The 12343-nt window shown below is 40.7% G+C and overlaps 1 protein-coding gene across 10 annotated transcripts in view; it reads left to right on the top strand.

Moving 5' to 3' along the window:
• Gas2 (growth arrest specific 2) overlaps positions 1 to 12343 on the top strand; it is a 143207-nt gene that overhangs the window by 33202 nt on the left and 97662 nt on the right. For all 10 annotated transcript variants that reach the window (XM_076543205.1, XM_042276857.2, XM_076543212.1 and 7 more), the window contains one exon: positions 9395 to 9516. In XM_076543205.1, coding sequence (XP_076399320.1) covers positions 9395 to 9516 — 122 coding nt within the window. The remainder of the gene's footprint in view (positions 1 to 9394; positions 9517 to 12343) is intronic.

Genomic DNA, 12343 nt, shown 5'->3' with positions numbered 1-12343 from the left:
TTTAGTGTGCCTTTTTGAAAAAGCGTCGTTGTTGAGGGAAATGACACTGCCTGCTGAAGGTGCCTTTGCTTTTGTCTGGTGAACTCTGAGGATGAAGGCGCCAGCAGCGAAGGGTATAGGTTTGTACATTGAAAGGCTCATCATATATTAAGCCACAGCATCACCAGTAGTGGATTTCCCCAGAGAAGCGCGAGTCACAACTTTATGCTCTTACAGAGTTTTCAGAATATAAGATTTGACTGTGGAGTAAGCAGAGCTTGTGTGGTGCTGTGTGGTTGGCCGAGTGGACCTGCCTACACTGTTTAGCACTGAAGCAATCCTGCAAGGGACAGGTTCACTCTCTAGCTAGGAAGTCAGGGCTTACAGACAGCACCTCTCAGGATGAATCTCTAGCAAAGACTGGGAACCCATTAGCCTTTGGCAGAATTCTCTCTGCTCATCCTGGCTTTTTTTTTTTTTTTGGTTTTTCCGAGACAGGGTTTCTCTGTGTAGCTTTGTGCCTTTCCTGGATCTTGCTCAGTAGACCAGGCTGGCCTCGAACTCACAGAGATCTGCCTGGCTGGCTTTTATACTTAATTGCTTTCTAAAGAAAATCTTTGTCTGTGGGAGGTATTTACATTTTCTGTATCATAAGCACCGCATTTTGACCAACTTTATGGTTTAACCAGAATGACCAGATGTGGGTATAGACAATATACCCTTCAGAAAGGTTTTCAGGACCCCCCTCCACTCAGCAAGGTCCTCCACCTCACCACGGGGCTATCTCTAACACAAGGAAGAGACTTCCTCAAATAGAGGAAGTTGTTGCCTCCTTTACTTTTCTCTTTCCAGGGCACACTAACGACTGTTAAGTTAGTCATTATTAACTTCCAGCCATCTGCTGCAGATTCGAATGGTCCTTGGAATTGTGATGCAGAAATCCAGAGCACAGCTCTAGAGAATCTGTTGATGCTTGACTTCCAACTGCTGCTTCCTGGCCCTGAACTCTGTAGCCTGATTACACAGGCATGACCCAGTGTTGGGTGACTAGGTCATCAAGGTGTTCTGTTTAACCAATGTGACCATTCTCAAAGAGGTTTGATCAGTGTGAGCAGCCCAACACAGCCTCAAAGAACAGAGTCAGTGTGTGTAATGGAAAGATCCTTGGATTAGAAATCAGGAGACCTGGCTCCTCTCTGGGCATCAGGAGACCTGGCTTCAGCTTCTGGCTGTTCCGCTGGTAGGAAACATGCCCAAAGTCACTCAGCTATCTGTTCTGGGCTTGCTGTCCTCAACCATAAATGAAAGAGTTGGAGGGGGTGCTCTTTAATATCCTTTCCAGCTCCCCAAATCTAAGTTTCAAAGAAATCTGAGTCTGGGGTTTTGGTTTGGGTCAGTTTAGGCCAACAATAAGCATAAATAAGCAAAAGAATTATAAATGAATAAATTTTTAAAGATTAAGATTAACTTGTTAAATATTTATTAGTAGTTGTAGCAAATGAAATTGATGGTTTGTGAAACTTTCCAGACAAGGGATCCTGAAGGGATAAAAAACTGTAGTTATTGAATATTACCTTTGAGTGGGCTGGAATTCACCTGAAATAGATAGAGACTTAGACCCCAAGGCATAGGGGTCTTAGACCTTCAGGATAATTTGGAAAGGAGTCTAAACACTTGAGACTGTTTAAAATGGTAAAACATCTGGAGGTAGGAAAATAAATATGTTTTGTATAATAATGAGAGAAGAACAGACGAATGGCTTTATTAGAAGATGGCTTTCTTACACGTAGTAACAACTCTTAGTGTGCACTTGCATTGGAAATGCAAATGTAAAGTTATTTATTCTTGCAGCTGGAATGCTCAGAGAGTTAGCGCGTTTATTGCATTTGCAGAGGACCTGGGCTTGGTTCTCAGCACTCATACCATCTATAACTCCAGTTCCAGGGGATATATTGTCCTCTTTTTGCTTCTGTGAGCACTGCACACACGGTACACATAAACTCACACAAGGACACACATATGCATAGATAAAAATCATAACTAAATCTTTAAAAATTATTATCTTTCTACCAACTGAGAAATATTCACCTATTTTATTCTGTAGCTCTCTCTCTCTCTCTCTCTCAGGTCTTAGCTTTTATGTACTTGGAACCTAGAGCTGTCCTGGTGACGGTCTCCATGTTGGTCCTGTTTCCATGTAAAACACCAAATTCTTTAGGGAGACAGAGATGTAAAGCTTTTAGATTTTTGCTCTCCTAGGGTCATACTTGCAGAGAGCTTTCCTGACCCTATTTTAGGATATTTGTTTAAAATGTAACTTTTAAAATATGCTTTTTAAGGAAAGTCAGTGATTTAACTTTGATGTTTCTGATCCTACACATAAACTGTCAATTGGTGATGAATTTTTTAAAGGACAATTTATTTTAAGATTATTTAAAGACCAAAAATTGTTTGATGAGTAAGAGAATGCTTGTTTTGCTGATAGACCAATATTCACGTTCATGTCTCCAGTGTGACCTGAGATATTAAAATTTTCAGATACCGTAATCTTGCTTAATCAGTAGCAAAAATAAATACCATTGTAGAATTGTAGGCATAGAGATAAAGATACAATAATAAACTGTCAGTCAACCTCAGTTTATATATTAATACTGGTTTTCCTATGGGCAGCATGCTAGTTGAAGTGGCCAACATGACTCATGAGAAGGTCACTGGATGTTATTTTCACCTACTCACATGTTCTTGAGTATCTTACAGGAAGTGCCCCCCTGTAACTCTGCCTAATTTCCTGATAGTAGTTGGGACCGTGGACTAGATTTTTAATAAACATTTAGAAAAGACAGAGCTGGGTCCTGAAGATCCCACCATCTTCAGTAAGAATGTGTCCTGGCCTGCCACTGACATGGTGACTCCTGTTACTCACTGCTAACATTAAATACACATGTTCTGTCTGTACTGTAAGCTGTCAACTCTGTTTCTTTTACTCATGAACCAAGTGTTACTCACCCATTATGTATGTCTCTACAATATACAATAATACCAAAAGCTTATGCCAGCAAATCTTGAGGACAGTTTTAATCATTGCTTTGAGCGTGGAGAGTGTTAGTAAATGAACAGCCAGCCCCGGGTGATAACAGTAATCCATGATGTAGAATTAAGCACATCTAACTCTATGATTTGTAGCAGGACTTCTGAGGATATTGTTGATCTCACTTTGAGACAAATGTACTAACAAATTGCTCATCTCACTTGAGCTTTTACATATTTTAAAAAATGATGATTTCTCTTTGTCATATATTATTTTTGTTTCATGATACTAAGGGAAGCAATTGGTACTGTATTTTTAAGAAAGACTTGTATGTTAAAAAGAGTTGCATCAAGACTTAGTTGCATCAAAAAGAGTCGACATTTTTATTAATGGTTGTAGGCCTTCAGAATGAAGACTTAAGTGTTTATATCTACCTAGGGATTTTGAGTAATTTCTAAGTTACTCCAAAAGCTGTTATGCTGAATTGACTTTACTTATATTAAGAAAATGTATTGAGCCAGGCAGTGGTGGCACATGCCTTTAATCCCAGCACTTGGGAGGCAGAGGCAGGCGGATCTCTGTGAGTTCGAGGCCCACCTGGGCTACAGAGTGAATTCCAGGAAAGGCGCAAAGCTACAGAGAAACCCTGTCTTGAAAAAACCAAAAAAATAAAAAATAATTTTTAAAAATGAAATGTATTGATAGTTGATACTATGGCAAATTCCCTTTTCTGACTTTTCTACAAGGAAAAGAAAATTTAGTGATTCCCAGTTTAACATGAGTGATATGTGTTTTAATTTTTTAGTTATTTCTAAAAATCTATTTCATTTTTATTTATCAAAAAGTAAACATCTATCTGTTGAAGCTAATTAAACATAGCTGCCATCCAGTAGGCTTGGGACAGGAGGTTCTTCCTTTATTGGCTTCTTTTCCTCCAAGAGCCTCATGTTCTTGGTGTTAAGTCAATAACGAGTCTGTTTCACACGCTACAAAATGTAGTATTGAAAATACCAAGTAATTTGAGATAAGGTACTCATTATCAAAAATGTTTAATAATTTGTATTGCACTAGAAAATAAGTCATGTTTGAGTTCTCTACTATTAAAAATAAATTAATGTTGAAGGTGCAGAGGGGATTAGAGTGGATTTTGGTACTGTAGCATCAGGATTATCTCTAGAAATTGAGACTATACCAGCTTTCTTCTGCAGTGTTCCAAAGCAGACATTAGAACATGGCTTAGTGATCTTCTTAGCCATGGTCCAGGCTCCCTGTTCGTTTCACAGACTATTATCTTCAGTCCCAAGATCATCTTTTTCTAAGAAGACTTCTGTGATGTTTCTGTGTAAGAAAAGGAAACAATAACAATTTCATTTAGGAGAATGCTCTGCTGTAGGGAATAGTCACTGTACGGTCAGTAAATATTGAAGTTGTCAAGCCGAATGGCTGAGAGCATAGACTTTGAACCTGGAAGGCTTGGGTCAAAGGCTGAAATTCCTCTATGTGCTAATGTGTGGATTTGTCTAAAAAGGGGGGAGGGGCATAAATAGTAACATGCACTCTACGGTTCTGTGACCATGCCTGCCTGCCGCATTGTGTCCAAATGTCAAATGTGAATATTAGATACAGTCTCTTCTTTGGGAATCTAGTACTGCTATTTTTTTTTTTTTTTGAGAAAAACACAACCCTTTTTACTGTGGAAGATAAAGGGATTCTTGCCCCCATACTCAGGTGGTGCCAGTCTAAAACAGTTTATAGATTGAGAGCCAGTCTTTATGCAAACTATGTCCGATTTTTTGGAAGATATTGTATATTGACATATATGAGCACTCGTGCTGGTGTTAGTTACCCAATCCCTCCCTAAAAATACTGAGGCTGATGCTAATTTCATTCATTTAGTCCACTGCTCTAGGGGCAGTGACCAACCACGGGACTCAGTCAGACTCCTCGGTCCCTATCTGCCAGCCAGCCATCAGTCATTACTGAAAGGATGCAAAATCAGAGTTCACTACTGTCGATTCAGAAAATAATTATACAACTCCAAGAGCAGAGTACCTTATATTGACCTTCAAGCCCATGGCACATATGGGCTGAAGCATCTGATAATGTAAGATGGTTCAGTTATACCATCTATCACTCTTGATTCTATAAGCATGCTTTGACATGGGACAGGTAGGGCAACTGCTACTAAGAATGTGGCAGTGTGCTGACTGCAGAGACACCTTGTGTAGTGTTTATACTATGATATGTGAGTTACCTAACACAGCAGGATAAAGAAGGCCTGATTCGTGAAGCAGGGATCATTAATTACATGTTAATTTTACCTAAGGAATTCATTCTTCACAGCCTGCTTATATGGATTTGTTATGGGCAATCTCAACTGGCATTATACCCTGCCTTTTCCTTAAACCCTGTTAGTGGTATGTGTGGAATGTAAGTGAAGTGGTGTATCATTCCATAAAATGTTACAACTGACTTCTTACAATTATACAGCACATTGAAAATATATATTTAATGAGTCTTAATAGATGGATGGAAAATATATTACATGTAAAGGGTTTTTAAAAATAGAACTTCTCAGTCTTGCATTTTCCCTTCATTTGAAGCAGTCCATTTCAACTATAAAGTATATAACAGTCTCTGTTTTAGCCAAAAAACCCACCTTTCTAGGCTATAAAATACACAGAATTGAAAGCTGACACCTAATATATTCTTCATTGGATACAGATGTTCAGTGTAAAGTTTTTTTCAAGTGTTCACAGAGAGCAGGACAAAGGACACTTGTGAGTTCCAAAGCAAATCAAGTGAAATGTGTAACTCTGGGCAAATTTCTGATGGCTCTTTGATGAAAACTATGTTTCTTTTCCTTATTAAAAATTCTTTTCAATTTATTATAATCATGTAGTCACTTGAAAATATGAGGAGGAATCTTTACATTGTTGTGGAGTTTAACTAAATGAGAACACATCAAGCTCCCTTCCAGAGGTAGAATATCTTCTAAGCAATTCATAGAAGAATCATTCAACAAAATCAGTTAAGAACTGGGTGTCAAATTTGTTCATTTTGATACTTAAGCACATCTCAGTAAACTGACAGTTTTAGGCAACTATTTCTGGTACTTATGTGTCATGCCTGTTTGCAAGATAACTTTCTTTTCAATATTATTTGCCTAATATTGGGAGCATAGCGTACAATCTGTCCTGCTTGCATTTTGTGTTTCAAGACTCCTATGTTCATTTCTGAGTTGACTGAACTCCCTGCAATTCTGAAGTAAAAGCAGCCTGCACAGGCTGACCTCTGTGGTCAGCACATAGAGTATGGTTGCTTTGCCACCTGCAGAAGTCATTATCTTAACCAGAGGCTAAAAAGTGAGCTATCCAGCAGGGAAAAAGAGAATGTAAGAATTGACTCCTTTTCCCTCTTATATACCCCCATCCACATTGCACAAAAGTCATTTCAAACAGATGTTTTTAAAATTCAAACAGCGAATACTGTCAGTCTAAATAAGTGGTTTATCTGTGTCTCATTTGGGCTATATTTAAGTGTCTATGGAATTGCATCACCTGCATTTCTCTTAAGATAAGAAAATAGGCCTGTGTGTACCCCAATGTTTTGTCAAGGTTTTTCTAGAAGTTTTATTTGTTAATTTACATGCTTGCTGATTGCATTTACCCAGTGCCCATCACAACATACAATGCTTACCTCTGTAAGGAGATTTCATTTTTAAAATGTATGTATTTGTAGACAAGGTCTTGACCTTGAACTAGTCCTTCTTCCCATTCCTTCTGAGCGTTGAGGATATAGCTGTGCAGCATCAACCTGTTGTTTGTAGTGCTCAGAGTGGGACCCAGGGCTTTGTATATGCCAGGCAAGCACCGTACCAACCAAGCTACATTCTAGTCCTATAGGAGATTTTAAAAGACACATCTTAAGAGGTTTATATCATATTGAGGAAAGTAGAGCTTTATACAAAACATATTATTTGCAAAAGAAGAAAATGCTTGATATACACCTAAAACAAAAACTGTTTGTGAGAATGACTATACAGAAGAGAGTAGTGAGCCCTGGTAAATCACTTCTGGGAGGCAGAGTAAGGGGAGATGGAACTCATCCAGTGAGAGAGCAGGACACTGAAGGCATGCCAGAAAGAGTAGAAAGTCTGTGAGGTGTCTGATCAAGGCTGTATGTGGACAACAGGCAGACGGAATCATTTGATCACAGATGTGGTTAGAGGCATCAATGGAGGCCATTGGGTTGGGATATATTGGATGGATAATTTTTGCAAGGTAGAAGTGGGATCAAGAGCATTAGTAAAGGTGTCTGAGTGAATACTGAATGAGGAAAGATGGTGTATAGCACTGAATAGTGACTACAGACCTAGGAAATAGCCCCTATTCTTGTGGTCATCATGTCAGTCATCAGACCATGATGGCACGGGCAAAAGAGACAGCTTGAAACAGCAGGATTGGTGACTTTCAACTCGTGGGAAATTAAGGCAGCAAGAAAGCCCTGACAATGAGGACCCAGGCAAAGGGGAGGTCTTAGGAAAGATGAGTTGTGACAGCTTGGAAAGACACAAGTGGTGGTTCTGCTTCCATGGTTGGGGTTCATGGAGCTAAAGGAGGTTGAACAAGATGTTCGGAAATTATGTTGATGATTGTACGTTTCTGAATAGATGTACAACATTTGAATTATATACATTAAAATGGCAAATAATAAAATATATGGAGTAGATCTCCTTAAAGTTATCTCAAAATGAAAATAAATAGGGAGAAAGAAAATACACTCTGGGCATCATCTCAGAAGAGGAAATGGCTACCTGGGATCCAGTCAAGTGTGGAGATGATGGGTTGAGGACCATAAGCTTGTAAGAGTAGTGGTGGCCCTGTGAAGGCCACCTCCCACCTGTGTGGGGAGGGAGGAGCAAAGCGGAGCTCTGGAATTGCCATCTCAAGGCTGCCTGCAGAGGGGGATGCTCAAGTGGCTTTTATTCTTTTACTTAGATTTTTATCTTTTGCAACAATATTACCTGAATCTTAATCAAGAGTATTGCATTAATACAGTTTAGAAATGAGGTTTTAATATAGTTTGGATGAGGTTTAGTGGCCTTTTTATTAGAGTTGTCAGTGATAGTTCATGTACTATTGTTCTGTTTAAAAAGAACCAAAGAGTTTTTGTTTGTTTGCTTTTTGTTTCTTTCGTGTGTGTGTGTGTGTGTGTGTGTGTGTGTGTGTGTGTGTGTGTGTGTTTATGCACATGCCTGTATGGTGGTTGGTTCACATGGGTGTGTTTGCCTAAGCTCAAGCTTAAGGAGGGGTCAGAGATCCACATCAGATGTCTTCCTCAGTTGCCCTCTAACTTATTTTTAGACAGGGTTTCCCACTGAACCGGGAGCTCACGGATTCAGTTAAACAGGTGCTAGCAGAGCCTCCTGCCTCTGCCTCCTCAATGCCAGGGTCAAAGGCCTGGACCTCCGTTTTTTCTTTATAAGTCATCCCCCTCTCTTTCTCTCACTCTCTCTCCCCCTCCCTCTCTCCCTCCCTCTCCCCTTCCTCTCTCTTTCCTTCCTTTTCATTCTTTTTTTTTTTTTTAACATGAGTGCTAGGGCTCTGAATTCAGTTCCCCATGCTTGCATGTCAAGCACTTTACAGTTGAGCCATCTCCTCAGCCCCTTTTGATTTTCTTTTCTTTTCTTTTTTATTTTCTTTTTATTGAAGCTGGCCTTCAACTTCAGATGTAGCCAAGGATGATCTGGAGCTTCTGATCCTCCTGCCTCTACCTCCTGAATGTTTTGATTATAGTTGTGCGCCACCACTCATGGATGTTCTTATGTGTTGCTGAGGAGTGAATTTCTGCTTTAATGAGTGCTGAACAGGTACTCTCACAATTGAGCTATGGTTGTTATAAATAGATATATTGCAGATATGAAATACCAGTCTGCTTTGCAAGCCAAAACGATTGAATGGACTACCAAGGATGATAAATGAACAAATCAGAGAGACCCAATATCTTTATATGCTGAGAGGCAACATGCATTTGGTTCTAATACATTTGTTTTCTGTAAATTTAGAATTCCTCAGAAGGCTGGTTCTTTGAGTTTCATTGACTGGTTTTCATTTTGTCTGGTAGCTGCTAAATGGTGTGAATTTTGCCAAATTAACATGAAATACAACTTTTGTACTATGAGAATGAATATAAAATGTTGAGATTCCAGCCATAAAATGGAAACATAAAATGCTAAATAAACCATTCTTATAGTCAGTCCCCACTTCGGGGAATTTGCTAGGAATGAATAGAAGCAGCTCCTAATGAAATTCTGCTCTTCAGTGGGACTCTGATGCCCATGCTAGGGGAAGAATGTTTTTGTGATACTCTTTTGTGTTATTTCAGGGAAAGAGATAACAGCAGAAACCTTCATGGAGAAGTTGGATAATGGTGCCTTGCTCTGTCAGCTTGCAGCAACTGTGCAGGAGAAATTCAAAGAGAGCATGGATGCCAACAAGCCTGCCAAGGTAAAGTCCCCAGGCACAAGGCGCTGCTAAGAGGCAGGTTCTCCTGTGTGGAGAGTCTCCACGCAGAAGACATTGCAGAGACAGGTACACCTGAAGCCAGTGTCCCTATGCAGAACTCATTGCTGAGAGATGAGCACTCCTACAGTAGGGTCCCCATGCAGAAGGCGCTGGTGAGAGGTGGGTACTCCCGGGTGTGGGGTCCCCATGCAGAAGGTACTGCTTCAAGCCAGGTCCCCTGCAGCTTGGGTCTCTGTGCAGACAGCTCTGCCCAGAGCAGGTATTTAGTCCTGCAGTGACTTAGGAATAGGGTTCAATGTGAGAATTGGGTGTGAACGTGAATGCATCAAAGTCTGCAGTAACAACAAAGCACAGAAGCTAGTTTATAATTAGGGAACATGTAATCTCCCTCTTAATGATATAAATTATGTAATCCTTTCAGTAAGTCTAATTAAAGGAAAGCTATGGAAAAGAGGTGCTATTTCGAGAGGGCATTGTGTACAAACTGGGTTCATCTGAAATGCTGTCAACAAACAGTATAGATATAACTGTATTATCGGGCAATAGGAAAAAAATAAGCAGGAAGATTAGCTAAAGAGGTCTTGTTTCCAAAAGCAGAATGTCAGAATACTGCTGTAAGCCATCTGAAATGCAATTTTTGTGTTTTAGTAAGGAGGATCATTGAACTAAGTAACTTTAGGCAAATTACTTTACATTTTTAATTGCTCAATTTCTTTTTGGGGTCTTAGTTCTAATCTTCCTAGCTGTTCAAGAACATTGAGAAAATACCATATTTGTTAATTTTGAATAAACAAGATGAATAATCATTTTTCTGATTTCTAATGTGTAAGGGAAAGAAGAAAAACAAATAAATAAAAATAATAATATTGAAGACAGCTTACAGGGCGATGAAGCACACAATTTAAAAATGGTCCCTGCATCTGTGGTGGCGCAGAGGCGCAGTGTGTGTGCGTGTTTATCATCAGGCACTTAGTTTGATGGATGGGACTTTTATACACATGTAAATGTATTTCTATTGTTGAGGGTATTTTTAAGTTTTTATTAACAGATGTTGATTATGCATGCGAATGGGTTTCACGATGGTGTTTTCTTATTTTATATCACTCTAAATTATTGTGTACTAAACCAACCCTGAGTCCCAGTGGCTTTTCTTAAAGCAGCTCTGTGATGTGGTCAATTAATCCAGCACCTTCCAAACGCTCTCACTTTGAGTACCACCTGACTGTTGTTAGATTGTAACCCTGCCTGAATGTGCAGTCTGCTTCCCTGTGGGATGCTTCCTGGGTGCATTCCTCAAAAGCTACCCAGGAGACCCATGCTCTGTGCTGCATGAAAGCTGATGCTTTTCCTTTTCTCATTTTTTCTCTTTCGATTGGAAGGTTGCAGATTCTGAGGGATTTTCACAGCTCCTCTGGCTAGGAAGCATCCGAGCCAAACTGTAACAGACATGCTCCTTCCGGGTCCAGTTCTAGATGCTCTTGCTTCATCGTGGAAAGTGCTTCATGTAATGCTTTATATTAGACAATTGTCCTTATACTGTGAGCTTTGCTGTAAGGGAGCAGACCTCCCTTTAGTTTAGCAGTGAGAAAGCATATGCTGGAAGGAGGCCAGTTTGTACAGAACCTTTAAAGCAGTCAGCGATGAGGAAGATGACATTGTGACTAGGCTTCATTGGCAGTCCTATCCCACGAGGTACAGGTGCTGCCAACCTGCACTTTTGTTGGGAAGAAAAAGAGCAGAGCCCAAGGTCAGGATCACACAGAGGAAAACTACTCTGCTAAGAATACTATGGAGTTGGTTGGTTCTGTTTGTCAGAAGCGAAGATGCACAGAGCTGTAATCCTGCAACAGTGGGTGTGAGACGGGCTCAGAGCGTGGGTCTGAAGTTCAGGGACTTTGCCTGTGTCCTGGGTTAGCATGAGATAGCTCGTGCTCTGTTAATTGGCTGCGTCTGAGTCTTAGTTCCTATCTGTGATATGGAATTAGTACCAATTACTTATAACCTAGTAATTGACGGCTCTAGATAAATAGCATATACTTTGCTGTATGAACAACTGTAGCATTTTCTTTATTTTTTTCATTTTTTTTATTCAGAAATTTTCTACTCACTCCACATACTATCCACAGACACCCCCCCTCCTCCCTCCTCCCACTCCCCAGTTCTCTTTCCCAAGCCACCCTGCATCCCCACATCCCCCAAATCGAGGTCTCCCATGGGGAATCAGCAGAGCCCAGCACACTGAGCCTAGACAGGTCCAAGCCCCTTACCACTGCACCAAGGCTGTGCAAGGTGTCACACCACAGGCACTGGATACCAGAAGTCTGCCCATAGACTGGGGACAGATGCCGATCCCCCTGCCTGGGTGCCCCCCAAACAGTTGGAGCAAAACAATCGTCTTCTATATCCAGAGGGCCTAGTCCAGTCCCATGGGGGATCCACAGCCACCAGTCCACAGTTAATAGGCTGTTCTAGTTACTAGTATGGCCGGTCATCTCTGCACGTCCTCTCATCATGATCTCGACGCCCCTTGCTGCAGTATCTCTCCTCTCTCTCATCAATTGGATTCCCGGAGCTCAGCCTGGTGCCTGGCCGTAGATCTCTGCATCTGACTCCATCAGTCACTGGACAAAGGCTCTATGATGACAGCTAGGTTATTTGCTAGGCTGGTCACTAGAGTAGAAGACAGGTCCAGGCACCCTCTGGACCACTGTCAGTAGTCCAAGGTGGTGTTATCCTTATGGGTTCCTGAGAGCCTCCCCAGCACCCTGCCTCTTCCTTTTCCCATGATGTCTTCATCTATCATGGTATC

Source organism: Peromyscus maniculatus, chromosome 1 (genome assembly GCF_049852395.1).
Source record: "Peromyscus maniculatus bairdii isolate BWxNUB_F1_BW_parent chromosome 1, HU_Pman_BW_mat_3.1, whole genome shotgun sequence".
In the NCBI taxonomy this organism is placed as follows: domain Eukaryota; kingdom Metazoa; phylum Chordata; class Mammalia; order Rodentia; family Cricetidae; genus Peromyscus; species Peromyscus maniculatus.
The sequence above is the reverse complement of the archived record's forward strand: the minus strand, read 5'-3'. Positions and strand labels throughout refer to the sequence as shown.